General features: G+C 51.6%; 4 protein-coding genes across 4 annotated transcripts; all 4 read right to left on the bottom strand.

Annotated features, from left to right (window-relative positions):
* Positions 1 to 874: 874 nt before the first annotated feature.
* Z518_03386 (uncharacterized protein) lies at positions 875 to 4821 on the bottom strand (the record flags this gene model as incomplete). Its single annotated transcript, XM_013420411.1, has 4 exons — positions 875 to 1444; positions 1483 to 1977; positions 2030 to 2059; positions 2122 to 4821. The coding sequence occupies 4 exons, from the start codon at positions 4819 to 4821 to the stop codon at positions 875 to 877; spliced, it is 3795 nt and encodes a 1264-aa protein (XP_013275865.1).
* Positions 4822 to 5614: 793 nt separating this feature from the next.
* Positions 5615 to 7417, bottom strand: Z518_03385 (uncharacterized protein; the record flags this gene model as incomplete). The annotated part of the gene is made up of 1 exon (XM_013420410.1): positions 5615 to 7417. The coding sequence occupies one exon, from the start codon at positions 7415 to 7417 to the stop codon at positions 5615 to 5617; it is 1803 nt and encodes a 600-aa protein (XP_013275864.1).
* A 3640-nt stretch (positions 7418 to 11057) lies between these two features.
* Positions 11058 to 11619, bottom strand: Z518_03384 (uncharacterized protein; the record flags this gene model as incomplete). The annotated part of the gene is made up of 2 exons (XM_013420409.1): positions 11058 to 11203; positions 11274 to 11619. The coding sequence occupies 2 exons, from the start codon at positions 11617 to 11619 to the stop codon at positions 11058 to 11060; spliced, it is 492 nt and encodes a 163-aa protein (XP_013275863.1).
* A 561-nt stretch (positions 11620 to 12180) lies between these two features.
* Positions 12181 to 12693, bottom strand: Z518_03383 (uncharacterized protein; the record flags this gene model as incomplete). Its single annotated transcript, XM_013420408.1, has 1 exon — positions 12181 to 12693. One exon carries the CDS (start codon positions 12691 to 12693, stop codon positions 12181 to 12183), a length of 513 nt encoding a protein of 170 aa, XP_013275862.1.
* Between the last annotated feature and the right edge of the window lie 983 nt (positions 12694 to 13676).

Raw genomic sequence — 13676 nt, 5'->3', positions numbered from 1 at the left:
ATTCCCTTTTTTCCTACCAGACAAGTATCGTGCATTTTGAGCTTCTCTGTATGATATTCAGTATTTCCTCCTCTGTGAATCATTGACAGTTTTTTTGGTCTCGCGTGGTCGTAGTTCATGACACTCATGGAAGCTCTTCAAAATTCTCGCTTCTCAACACCAGAACTCTGCCATTTCAGCTTCGATGATGACGATTTCAAGAGAGCTCGAGAGTCTCTATCTCCTGTGAGCGACATATCCGAAAACTGGACTGATTTCTCGCCAGGAACGGGCGGATACCCGATTAGTATTCAGAACGCTCTGTTCGTATCATACCCATCCTTCAGCGATTCATCCGACAGCGAGATTGAGACCCCTGTCCCTCAGACACGCAGTCAAAATGGCGAAAGCTTCCTCAAAATGGCCCTCTGGCGTTCCTCTTCTAATTTTTCGCGGACAAAGGGCGCTTTTCTACCTAGCCACCTTCGCCCTACGTCACACTCATCTTTACCAGACTGCCGATGATCTCACTTACCAATTGGATTTCGCTGCCCCTTGATGGCTGTATCACACAACCCGGTGACTCAGTTGCATGAACGCTCGAATCCAAAGCAGTCCCGTCTTTCGAGAGCGACATTGCCGGAGCATGATCACTTTCGGCCACCAGCTCTCGCCCCGTCAAAATGGAGACACACACAGACTATACACATTATGCTTCTCAGCGATGTATGTCCCAACTCCCATACACCACTCATGCTAAATATGCAGCGCCGGCTCTAATGCCTTGCTCCGGTATAATGTGGCCGAGATATATACTTAAGAATGTATATGCGTCAAGATAGTTCCAGTCATCTCTCATAGCCCCATACAAATAAAAACTTTTCCCTTTATTGAATCAGTCCATCTTTTCGGCAGCCTTCCTCCGTCGCCATCCCGAACTGGTAGGTCCAACCACCAAGACGGCGATGGCTAGCCCGATGACCGTAGTAATAGGCAGGGCGATTGCCCAGAAAAGCGACTGCCGGCGACTTGTATCACGGATGTCCTCGACGTTCATACCCAGATATCCCGTCACGAAGGATAGCGGAAGGAAGATGACGGTGACGACGGTGAAGACCAGGATGGCTTTCTCGTTGGATTCGGTCCGAATGGAGATGGACTGACGCGCAGACCACTGCATATATGCGGCCCGGTCCTTCAGTTCGTGAATATCTTCCAGTTTTTCGATCAGAGAATTGATCGTCCTGCCGAGGACCCTTTTGCGAAGCTTTCCGGAGTAAGACTCCGACTCGGGGATCCGGTACCGATGATCGGCGGTGAACATGCTCTCATCGGTGAGTTGCGCAAAGTCCATAACGATCTGATATTGCTTGGCCAAGATCTTCTCGATAATCTCGAGCTCCTCGCTGAGCAGGCGGATTTGGCCGAACACTTTGACACCAGGATATTGCTGTACTTCAAGGTCCTGCAGACGTATTAGAAGCGGTAGCAGAAAGCAGCCACAGCGATGGCGGCGCCGGTGCATGGATGATGAAGAGAACTTGCCAGCTTCGATATGTACTCACTGTAGACCTCGGTGATGTCCACTTCGTTCGGTTCAAGCTTCAGAGGTCTCTCCAGGAGATTCTCCATGACAAAGGAGACAATGGTCTCTGATTCAAGGGCTTCATAACTGACCCGTACACCGTCGTCTTCCGTATGCAGAAGAACGATCAGCTGACGTAGACCATCATTCAGCAACGCCTTGCATCTGTCGGTACACTTGTCTCCCTCGATATAAAGATATTCGCTCTCGCGTCGATCAGCCGTGGCCATAGCAAGTCCATGATAGACATAGAACATGATAAGATGCGTAAAGGCCTGCATCAGGGCGGGCGGTATTCGGTAATGGTCAGGGGGGATTCCTCTGACGATGTACTCGATCGTTCGGAGGAATTCGGTGCTTTCTTTCACAATGAACTCCAGCGCCGATGATTCGATAACTGTATTGCCCGAGTGCTACAAAATGTGAGTAGAACAAGGACACCGGCCGGAAGAGTCGGGATCTAACCAATTGATATTTCACCGGCCACAAGTGGGGCTGTTGCTCAGCATTAGTTTCTCTGTTTCATCGCTCCCATCTCCAAAGACAAGGCGACTTACGAGATCGATTATCAGTAAGCTGACAGCACCCCAATATTTCCTCACGACTGGCGAGGGGTAATCTATCGGCGTAAACGTGTTGAGCAGCTTTTTCGCCACTAGCAAGATTTGTTCCTTCTGGGGTAGGGTCGCCTTGAGTTTTTCGGTTGACGCATTAGCCTGATTGCCTTGATTAGCCCCAGCGGCCGCCTTTCGAAGCTCTTCGATTTTCTCCTCAACAAACGTGAGTGGTTGCTCAGCAATGCGGGCATAAAAGTCCCCATCTCTTGCACTTTCTGACTGTTCTAGCTGTTTTTGGGTATCTCGAAGAATATTCTCCAAAGTGGCCTCATCGTGGGGCCGCTCTTGATATGCACCCAATGTAGATGATCCCTCGCTTCGACTCTGGGGCGGCGGCTTGGTTCTATTATTACTCGCCACGCTGGGATCTGGAGGTGGTACGACAGCTGGACCTTCAGCGATCGCCCCATCTTCGGCGACGACACTTGCTCGTGCCGACGGATGACTGGTAGGCCACGTGAAAATTGGGTTAGACAGAGTCATCGGAGTGCCAGAGGTGTCGTGACGTTTCTGCCAATCGTGCGATGGGTTCCTCCTCTTATGACGTGGATGTTGAGGCCTCGAACTCGACTGACGGTGATACCTTCGCCGTTCTCTTCGAATGATTCGTTCTGGCGGTATAGCCCCCGCTTCGTTCCCCAGCGGTGACAACAATGGGTCCTGAGGAGATGTAGCCGATAGGCGGCGTGCTGTTTGGCTGTCCTGACCTCTGATATGTTCCCTGTGTCGGCTCTCCGTACTGCCATCTCCGCGCCGCCGGCTCCGGCTCCGGCTCCGGCTCCGGCTCCGACTACCACGAAATCGAAAGGGTGATCTTACTCTCCTACCATAGTAGGGTCGACGTTCTTTGTGTCTCTGTTTCGGGGTAGGATCGCTGCCGCCTGGCGACACGGGTGAATTGTCCACGACAACCTCCGGTTGAGGCTGGCTCTTTAGAGTGGAGGGAGCAGCTTGGGTTGGGGGCGTGGACAGAGTCTCGAGTTGAGGATTTGCTGGAAGGTCGGGTTGAGGATCTGATGGAGGATCGGGCTGGGCGGGGCCGTTACCCGCATTCGGATCTGTGGCCAGAGGGTTATCCTGGAGGGATGCCGATCGTCGTTCGAAGCTTTGGCGCTGCGTGTTGGTAGGGGCGAGACCTATTGTCTCGGCCCTCCGTGGTCGCCTGACGGCCGAGATAACCTCTGCCGCTGATTCTTCGGCACGATTTTTCAGAATCTCGGCTATTTGATCAGATGAGAACGACTCCTCATATAGGTGACCTTCAAGGTCGCGTAATCTCGCCCTTTTGGCTTCGAAAATGCGTTTCAGCTCTGCGTCCGAGTCATCGCCGTCAGAGGACTCATCCGGAACAATTTCCACGATATCTGGGTGAGGATCCGATGGCGCTGGCGACGAGGGACGACTGGCATCGTCTGGGGCGATAATCACATACTGAGTGTCCGTCTCTGAGCTCGAATCATCATGGCTCGAAAGTCCAGAGTCGGATTCGGAATCCTGTTGTCGGATCCGAACATCAATGTTCTGATACTTCTCGGTAATCTGCACCCAATTGGTTTCAGTGATGATTTCGCCGTTTCTTGTCTCCAGATCAAAATCGATAATGTCCTCGTGAAGCTTGATGGTCTGACAAAGTTGAACCCAAGTCTTGCATTGTGCGATCGGAAAATGGCGTTTTTCTCCTTTCAGGGTCTCATACCGCACTACCGGCGGTCCCTTGGAGGATTCTACTGCTGATACCGTCTTCCCAAAGAGGCCATCAATGCCTTCTAGAGGCTCTGGCGCATACGTGACGATGGTCTTCTGATTAATGATCACGCACCAAAGTTCCGGCAGATAAATGACCTTGTCTGTCTTCACGGCTTTGGAGCTGGTCAGTTTCAAGACAGCCTGTTTCCGGTCGCGTTCAATCGTCGATGCCAGACGGTGATGAGACTGCAACAACGTCCTGATGGGATAAATGGACTCATTCCTGCCCACCGAATCCAGCCCCTGCAATGGTCTGAGATCGAAATATGGAAGTGAGAAAAAGATGGCATATTTCGGAATTTCATCTCCGCGCAGATCGGGATCTTCACCATCGTATCGGTGGGCAGTGGGGATCAGATATTTGCCGTATTCGCCGTGGACGAAGAATTTCTCGTTGCTTGACTGAACGTTTTTCAACATTTTCAAGGCGAGAGCAATTTCATCGTCTTGCAGTCCTTGAACGTCTGCAGCGGCTTTCTGGAAGTCTTCGAAGGACATCGTGTTAGACTTCGCCTGCAGGTGAACCCACCGAATCTCAATCGCAGAGTCGTAGCCATGGTCCTGGGCTTCCGGTTTTCGGCGCGTTAAGATCACGGTTTCTTGCCTTTCTCTCTCTGCCTCGTATGGGCGATATCCCGATCTCGTTTGGGCGATATCAAGGACAAATAGTTCATGTTTGGCGATATACTTTGGGGGAATCGATGGCCGTGACGGGATTTTGCCATTTGGTGGAGCTGTAGTACCCTGTTCCTCGTCGCGGAGCTTGCGGGGATTTCTTAACTGTATTCGAGTCCGTTTTCCAGTCGCGGTGCGTCCTGGCACTTCAGTCTCGAATTGGGCGTTGCCCGTCGCGTAGGAATCCTGTCTATTTGCTCTGCCCGTGAAGAAGGCCATTCCAAACCGGCCATCCGCATGCTGAATATTGGATGCGACACTTTGCGACTGGAGAAAATGTCGTCAGATTAGCGATATTGCGTCGAGAAGAGCCTCTTTTAAACGCTGAGGCTGAGCCATGACAGAAATGGTGCTAGAACTCGACTTGCAGGGTTAGCTCGACAAGGGTTGTTGCACACCATCCGGACATTGGCACGTGACTGTGCGAATAGCACGCCAATTTATTGGCGAGACCAGTCGAGGACCATTGTTGACATCAAGAAGCGTGCTCTCTTTGTTTTCTGTGCTAATGATCAAGTGCTTGTCCACTCGTACGGTCGTATGACAAGCATTATAGGGACCCGGAGTTCGTCCCTCTCCGGAACGGAAACTGAATGCTCACTCTGATTGGTCAATTCTGACCTTGTTCTCAAATTCGTACGTGGAGAGAAAGCGAAGATCATACAGCAAATATACTCATGGAGAGCAGCGGTACGAGGAAGACCAAAATGGTGGCTCTTCGGCGCCTCTACTAGAAATAGTGGCTATGTTGTTCTCACCCCAAAACACTCTTGACCTCTGACAGACCCCAAGTCAATGATGGAACATCGTGCCCGATTTATCGAGCTTTGAAAATGCGATGATCATGTGCCTCGAAATTCAGAACGATGGTGTATAGGAATACACCTAGGTTAGTGGATCCGTAAAATCCGCCCTCATCCTTCGGGGAGCGTTCTTGAACATCGTGATAGAGGAGCCAGAACCTCGGGAAGAGAAATCGATGTCCACTCAAGCCACCAGAATCAGAGGGTGTTCAACGAAAGTAGCTCCTTGAACGACCTGCACGGTCTGCACGATCTGCGTGGTCTGCACGATATCTTCTTGCAGGCGACGATTCTCGAACGATGTACAGAGTCTCCTCGCCTTTTTTCCCCGCGACTTCTGTGGCGGTCTCAGTTGCCTTTTTCCTCTTGAGCATCTTGGTGTGTTGAAATAATTCATCTTGAACGTCTTTATCGATCCATTTTTTGATGATGATGTAGTCCTTATCCCTCTGGATCGATTTTGTTAGTGATACGGCCCCACGAGTAGGGTCCAATGGACTCACCGAATCGAATTCCCAAGGCAAGTCGAATGTGTCCAGTGTCTCCGGCAGAAGATACTTCTGATTAACTTTGATAAATATGGGTTTCTTGCTCTCTTCACTCGGCTCCGCCGATGACGACAGTTGTCTTGACTTTGTAGCTCTTTTCCCGGAAAGAATCCGGTCGGCATCTTCCTCAGAGTAGCCAGCGGCAAGAAACTTCGTTTTCACTGACTGTTCGAACAACTCGACGGCCTTTTTGCGCTCTTCCTCTGCCTCTATTCTTTGCTTTATTATATTCTCTTCGGCCCTTTTGCGCGCTTCCTCTGCCTCTATCCTTTGCTTTATCATATTCTCTTCTGTATTTTTGCGCGCTGCTTCCCTCAGACCGAGTATTTCTTCCAATCTCTGTTTTTCTATGATGTCATCCAATTCGCGTTCCCGCCGCAATTGCCTCTCCACCAGTTGCTCTCGAATTCGTTTTTCTTCCAGATCGTTAGCCTGGCTTCGTCGCTCTTCCTGAAGGCGCTCCATGTCCCGCTTGAGCCGTTCGAGACTCTCCCGGAGCATATGTTGATCGGCTTTAGATTCGGCTTCTCCTGCCCCCGTCTGGGAGTCCTGACTTTTTGCACCTTCGCCCTCCGAATGCTTTGCGAGTGCCTCGGCCATTTGCGTTTCCACCTGTCTCAGTCTCTCTTGGATCTTCTCCATCTCACGTGTCACCCTTTCCGTCCTTGCCTTTGCCGCTATTTCTCGATACTCTTCTTTCTCCCTTTCATATTTCATTATCTCTCTATCTTCCGTCAGCCGTTTCATCCGTTCCATCTTTGCTCTGTCAAGCATCTCTCTTTCCCTCAATTCCCGCTCCTCTTGCGCCCGCAACCTCTCTTCCCTACTCGGTGAAGGTGACAGGTTCCAGGTATCCGATCCCCTTGTCGACCGGCGCCGAGGCCTTGGGAGCTCGCGTTCATGGTTGCGATCGCGATACCGGGGGTGGTATACGTCGTCGTCCTCCGAGTCCGAGTCAAAGAAATGGCGGGTTCTTCTGCTTCTTGAACGACTTCTCCGCCGTATCGGCGAGGTTGGGATGTCGTAACGGTATTCGGAAGGAATGGGAGGGGGCATCGGAATTAACGGTGCATTTGGGGAGAGAGGGCGCTCGGGAGAAGGAGATCGCACGGTGACAGGTCGACGGGGCGGTGGCATGCCAGGGTCGAGAATGAGAGGCGACGGCCGAACGAGGGGGCGATCGCTGTCGATGATGGAGGCATTAGACGATATGGAGGAGGTCCTATGCAGCGGGACCCTCTGGGGCTGGCTGATGACAGGTGTAGAACTTCGCGACCAGTAGGACCCAGCATGTCTGCTGTCGTCGATGTTGACGCTGTATGGTCTAGACGGCGATCGGACCCGGCGTCGAGAAGGTACGACGATGATTTCTCTCTCCCGAAGAGGTCGAGATGACGGAACGATAATGGGCTCAGGCTGGCGACGAGGCCATAACTCGTCATTGTCATAGGATGAGGGATCCATGGTGTTCCGTTAGAGCTTGCTCTGTGAACTCTTCGTGTGTTTCAGTGGCAGAAATTCCGGTGGGGGATCAAGGGAAATGTACAAAGCCGTCCCAACTTTTTGACAAAATACAATTTCAGGTACACAATCAGAGCCTGTTGGGGCGGGCGCTATCGTGGAAGACTCAGATTGGGCATCATGACGTTTCAGGGGAGCCAAACAGAAGGGTCGCCCAGAAGCGGCCGCCGTACCCAGACTCCGCCGCCCAGAGCGCCAAGCCCAATACTTCTACCTGTCGTCCGCTTCGGTTTAGGCGGCCTGCCGCTTCAGGGCCGGGCACGCCGCCGCTTTTGACGGCCATAAGAACCTCATCCTGTTCCTCCCATCCAAGTTGTTTCCCCGACGCACCCCGTCCTGCTTCACCTCGACACCGCCCGAATACCTCCCTTCCTTCCCCATACTCGATTCCCCCCCCTCCACCCCCCCCGGGTCCCTCAAATCTACCTCGTTACCTAAATCCTCACCCCCGTATCCGGGCTCCCTCTATTCTCCCTCCCGGCCCCTTTAAAATTTGCCTTGTCTCTCCGAGTGCGCCTCGATTAAGCTCCCAGTCTTCGATCGTCACGGCCTCTACTCTTTCGAGGAAGACCCGTTTCGACCTCTCATACGCCTAATCCGTCTACTGTATATGGAGCGTTTGACTTCGCTAGCCGCGCAACGTGCAGGCCCAGCTGGCCCCGCCCCCCATCCACGCCTCGACCAGGGTCTTTGGCGATATGGATGTCGGCGTCAGTAAGTCTCCTTGTGCCGCCTTATGAAGGTGAATCCGCGTAATGGGCTCCCTCGGTTATTTTCCCAGACTTGCAAAAACCCAGCGAGATTACCGTCACCGATAATAGCCAATTCGACCATCGTCCGGCGCGCCGTAGTTGGCACTCAATTCTCCATGCTGCACTATCGGTACTGGGATTTGCATCTCGACCTGGTGGAGGAAGAATACTGTAGGATTGTCAAAGGACCACTGAAGGCAGCTGTCTTGGTCCACCGGGAATGTCAAGCAACTTGGGTATCTGAAATATCAGACGTGGACCTATAAAGGGTGGCGTTTCGTCGCAACTTAACGATCCCCCAAACAACAGGTCCCATCACACCTCACGTTTGTCCCCGGCGAAGTCACCACCGATGCCTTCTCGTCTCTGCCACCCTTACAATACCTCGTCGCGTAGTTCATCCCGGTTATGCTACTGGAGGTTTTCCTCGGCTCTTTGGTCAGCCCTCACGGCCTCCACGCCTCAGCCGGCTTTCCACAACCAGCTAACAAGCCCGTACATACCTTGTTCCACCTCTTCACCATACGAGAACTCTGTCTAGGAGCTGCTCTACTGAGTCTCGAGGCCTACGACGAGTGGGGCGCGGTGGTGATCTTGCTGGCTTGTATTGGCGATTTTTTACTTGCAGAGTCTTTAGGTGTAGGACGGTGCCTTCGTTTACAACCCATGGGATTCCCACTCTTGTTGGCTATTGGACGGTCTGGAAACTACGGCAGGAACATTGGTTGAAGTGGTTGGCTAAAGCAAGCTCTTTCATGGGACACGACTGTAAATTATTACGGCTGATTACTCTGGTTTCCACCTGTCTGGCTGCTTTCTCTGCCAATTATTCTCACCTCGCCCAGTTTTGGTGGACTGAAAATCCTGCAGCATCGTTCTCAGAAATGCTCAAAGGCAGGCTTAGTAATGTCAGTTAGACCCAATACAGCATTCGCCCAAGAGAAACATCCTACATAGAACCAAGGTGGCTGCTGCGCTCATGCGCAGCTTAGAACCACCAACCCGGTTTTAGGTCAATTTTTCGGTCGAAGCTACCGTCGTGCTTGATCAAGGGGACACTGGTAAGGAATTGTTTGTACCGGTTGCGGTATGTTTTCCTGGATGGGGTTCCCAACATGCTCACCTCCTTGCCCCTCTTGGGCACCTATTGAAGAGTAAAATTTCCATCAGATTCCAGTTCTCCCGCTCTTCACTCGACTCCTATTCCCATCTTTTCCTTTATGAATTCCGGCGCCCAAGCCTACGGCTTTCTGTCCCAATCTCTGCGACGACATTCAACGGACCGTTGATCGGCCGTGTCATCAAGAGAATCAAACTTCTGCGGAGTATGAGCCACTGGGGACCAAAAAGGGGAAAAGTATAGCTGGCCACTCTTCAAAAGATTGAGGATAACTGCCAAAAAGATCAGAGGAGTCCAAGCAGCTGCATTAGCTACGATCGCAACGAGCGACCTCTACCTGCTTTTCCCTCTACGAGTCGCGAAAGTACCGCAGACGACGTCCTCATCTCCCTCGCTTACGCAGGGCTGAAGCACTTGCCCGAGTGCATACAAGGGCCCGTTAGGATGACTTAAACCCAAAAGAAAAGCCGTCAAAGATGAGAGTGAGATCATACAAAGAGCGATACGCGTTACCACCCTTTTCCGGTTCAGGACGAGTCTTCGAGAGACTTGTTACATGAGCACAAAAGAAGTAAATCGAGCATCTTCTTGCCTACAGAGATGGATGGACGAAGAGCAAGAGCCACCTGATCCACCTACCAAAATGCTGAACCAGAGACATATATGCGGTTACCTAGAGCGGCAAGGGCGAAGAAGATGGTCAAATATGTATTCTTAGTCAGCGCATTTGGCGGCACCGATGTCTGCACCGTGAAGGTCGGTGACAAATTTAAGGATTAGTTTACTCCACAAGTCAACAGAGATGTCCACCGGCGTCAATTTCGATTGGATGGTGCAGAGAAGACCTCCCAGAAGTCACCAAAGAGTTGGAGCCAAAGCCCGGGGATGACAACCGTCATCATCTTGGTCCTTGTTTTGGCGTGCATCATTGTTGTTATGGAGTAAGTTTCAGCGGTGTCGGAATAAGACGGTCAACTACGCAGCGGCTACCAATATAGATCTGGTGGATATAATCAAGTTTGATGTCGGACGACCCATATATTCTAACGGGCAGGATCCATTTGGAAGTGGGCCTGGTGATGCTGTATCCCCAGGCGTATCATAAATCTGCAAATCCTGAGTCGTGCAAAGGTATGTGAACGGCCAGCATGGCATGAGGATTCAGCCTTTCGTGCTGGGGTATGTTCACTAACTAGTGAACAGTGCGTCTAATAGAGCTTGAGTGGGTCAATGAACCAGTAAGTATGTAGCCTTGTGCATTAGTTCGTGCAAAACATGAGCTTTATTTGTTTGACCGTTGATGACAATGATGCTCTTCGAAGGATGCTTGGTTGAATCGTTCTCTGTCCTCTAGTGATACCCTCATACTGGTGGTCCATGTTTCACCCGAAGCGAGCTGTCAATCGTCGATTCTGAGCAGGCTGCATGTTGTGACAGCCCTATTGGCCGTCTCAGAGATTGACTAAAGACGTAGCTTTTGCAGGTCGCACACACAAGTCAGAGGAGGCATAGACTATCGACTACCGTGGTAGTTGCCTAAACGAATGGGCAAAGTATTGCGCTACTTAAAATCAACAATCATAGGCGGAATGAGGCCTCCTATGCCACAGGTCCTTGCACCAAATACCAGTCAGAATCACTATAAGCGCTTCAACGCTGCCACCCTGTCCGATTTTGAGTTCGGGATGTCTTCGGGCCAGTGCAGTCTGTATCAGAGGTGTGACGCAGGGGTTTCGCTCAACGGACTCGGTCGCTCTTTCTGCAAAATCTCGAGCCATTTCGCCTTCTCTGCGGCTATCTCTTGTGCGTGTCGAGTCTTATTCTCCTCTTCCTTCTTCGCCACTGTTTCCCTCGATACTATAAGCAGTCAGCGAGATTTGATCCCGTGAGTATAAATGAGCTAGAAGTAGATTGAAGCCTAACGCACCTTTCTTCATGAAGCAGGGATAGATTCCGGGGTTGTTGGCGTAATGCCAATTGTCGCAGGCCTCCTGGCCCAAAACGATCTCGTGGTCGCCTTCGGGAACTATGAAGAACTCATCTTCCAGAGTCCTCGCGGCAGCTTTCGGAGCCCAACGAAGCCGTAAGGACTTCCTCTTCTCCCCGTTCTTTTCAATAGTGGAGAAACCGAGATCTTGGACACATGCTTCGGTGATTTCGCAGCGTTGTCCACTTTGCCAGTTTCTTTTTGCCAACTTTTTTATTGGCAGTTTGTTCTTACGTTCTATTGTGATCTCGCACAGATTTGGGTTTGATATAGCGTTGTTCGCCATCCTCGGGGCCGCGTCTCCTTTGCTTTTCTCTCCAAGGTCTGTCTTTGTTAACTTTGGGGGGACTCACAAAAAGGACAGAAGGCCTCGATTTATAACCTCAGTCCCATGGTAAAGTTGCCTCGCCATAGCCTCAGTCGCAGACCACCCTCCATCTCATGTTGCAGGGATTCGGAAAGCCATCGACAGGCTGCCTGGCATTCTTCAGCATATAGGTTAAGGCATTGGCCAGAGCGTCGTGGTCGCGGCCCAATTGCTGAGACGACCGAAGACGACGGCACTCATTCCTAACCAGGTCGCCTACACTCGGGCAACCTTGTGCGTGTCAGCAGTCCAGAGGGTGATCGACAACAGCATTGAAGGGGCGGTCAGCGACATGGTCTCAAACAGATTCATCCCAACAGCGCTGTATTCGGAGGCCACCCTTTCAGAGATTCGCGCCCGTAAGGTCAATGTTCAAGTCAGCCGCATCGCTAACGCCGGCAGGCGACCAAATCAGTACGCCACAGCAATCTCAAGCCATTTCATTTCTTCTTTTTGGATTCCAAGCTATGTGTGCAACCTCTACAAACGACCGGCCACGGGCTCGGCGGAGTTTTGCCTTGCCCGAACCAAGGCGCTTCTCTCGAGGAGTTTGGCACCGAGCAATATGTCAAATCTATCCTCGTCTGGAACCACGATGAAAGTATGTCGGTAGTAATGATCACCATCTACGGAGAACTTCAGACTCACTTTACCCTCGACCTTGATTTTTGCGCCCTTCACAATCCCTTCAAGCATCTCAATTCCTTCGGCCTTTTTGGATTCACTCCGATCGATGGTAGTCAGACCCCAGGCTTCTGCCCGAACTGCAGTTGATTCGCTCATCAGGCTAGGCATAGATCCTGTGTCCAGCAGAGCCCGACCCAGGTATCTGGTTTCCCCGTTCATTTCGACCATGATGTCTGAGATGTACCCATTCTCATCCTTGAAGCAAACTGAAGATACACATTCAGTTGTCGCTGTACGCGCCCCATACTGGCCCCGGGCATCACGATTTTGCTGCGAATTTTCTTGTGGTACTGTTTCCGCCGGCATTATGTCGTCGATCCGGGAGAAATGCCTCTATGAACGACCACCTTATACAACCCAGATGTGTCTTGATCTTCGGGGACGCCTGAGATTGAAAGGTATTGCCTTCCTGATTGTTCCCCCCGGACGTCGCTACGTTCGACGGCGTATGTTGGTTGTCGCGCCACTCTCGCTGTTGAACTCCGAGGCTTTTAATTTGAGATTGTGCAGGTCCTTGTCTTAACGCGTTCGAAGGGCCTTGATGCGCTGAATTGTCTGCAGTCTCCTTCCGGGTCAAGGGATCCTTCAACTCAGATGGCCAATGATTGTGGTAATGGCCGTGCAATACCGGTGTCGTTGCAATTGTATCTGAGCGGCGTCGAATGCTGGGTAAAGGGCAGATCGAATGTCAATGCAATTCAAAGGACGCAGAACGCTCGAATGGGGGGACTGAAGAGGCGAAAAGACGCGTGGTACCCGATATGACTTGAAAAGTAGGAGAAAGGCGTCAGGGCTTGCAAAAAGGACACAGCAGATGCTTCAGAAAGCTTCAAGAGCAGCAGAACGCGAAAGATTCATGACCAGGAACAGGTAAAGCTTTCTGTTGTGCTTGGGATCATTGCAGGACGTTGGAGTTTGCTGCTTGTAAAATTCGTGGTGCGGAGCGCCGAAAGTTGACCGCAGACCTCCGCCGCAAGCCGTGGATAGGAACAGTTGACCCTTCTTTACAACGACGCGCCGATATAGAACCAACAGCCGGTTAAGGGGCGCGGTACGAATCCAATACATTACGAATAAGTCAGACTTCATACTTCCTCGAAGTCGGTACCCAGGATGCTGGCCGCTGGCTGGCAAACCTCTACGAAAGCAGGTAATATCGCATATCATCGTTTCCCTGACCGGGGTAGCCCGTTCTCGCGGTCAGCCTGAGCGTAAGACCTGTTCAGCCGATCGCATTGTCGCAGATTGAAGGGGGGAAGGGCGAGGCCTTTATACCAGAGCCCATGTCC

Source organism: Rhinocladiella mackenziei (assembly GCF_000835555.1).
Source record: "Rhinocladiella mackenziei CBS 650.93 unplaced genomic scaffold supercont1.2, whole genome shotgun sequence".
Lineage (NCBI taxonomy): Eukaryota > Fungi > Ascomycota > Eurotiomycetes > Chaetothyriales > Herpotrichiellaceae > Rhinocladiella > Rhinocladiella mackenziei.
This window is presented reverse-complemented; position numbering and strand designations above follow the sequence as displayed.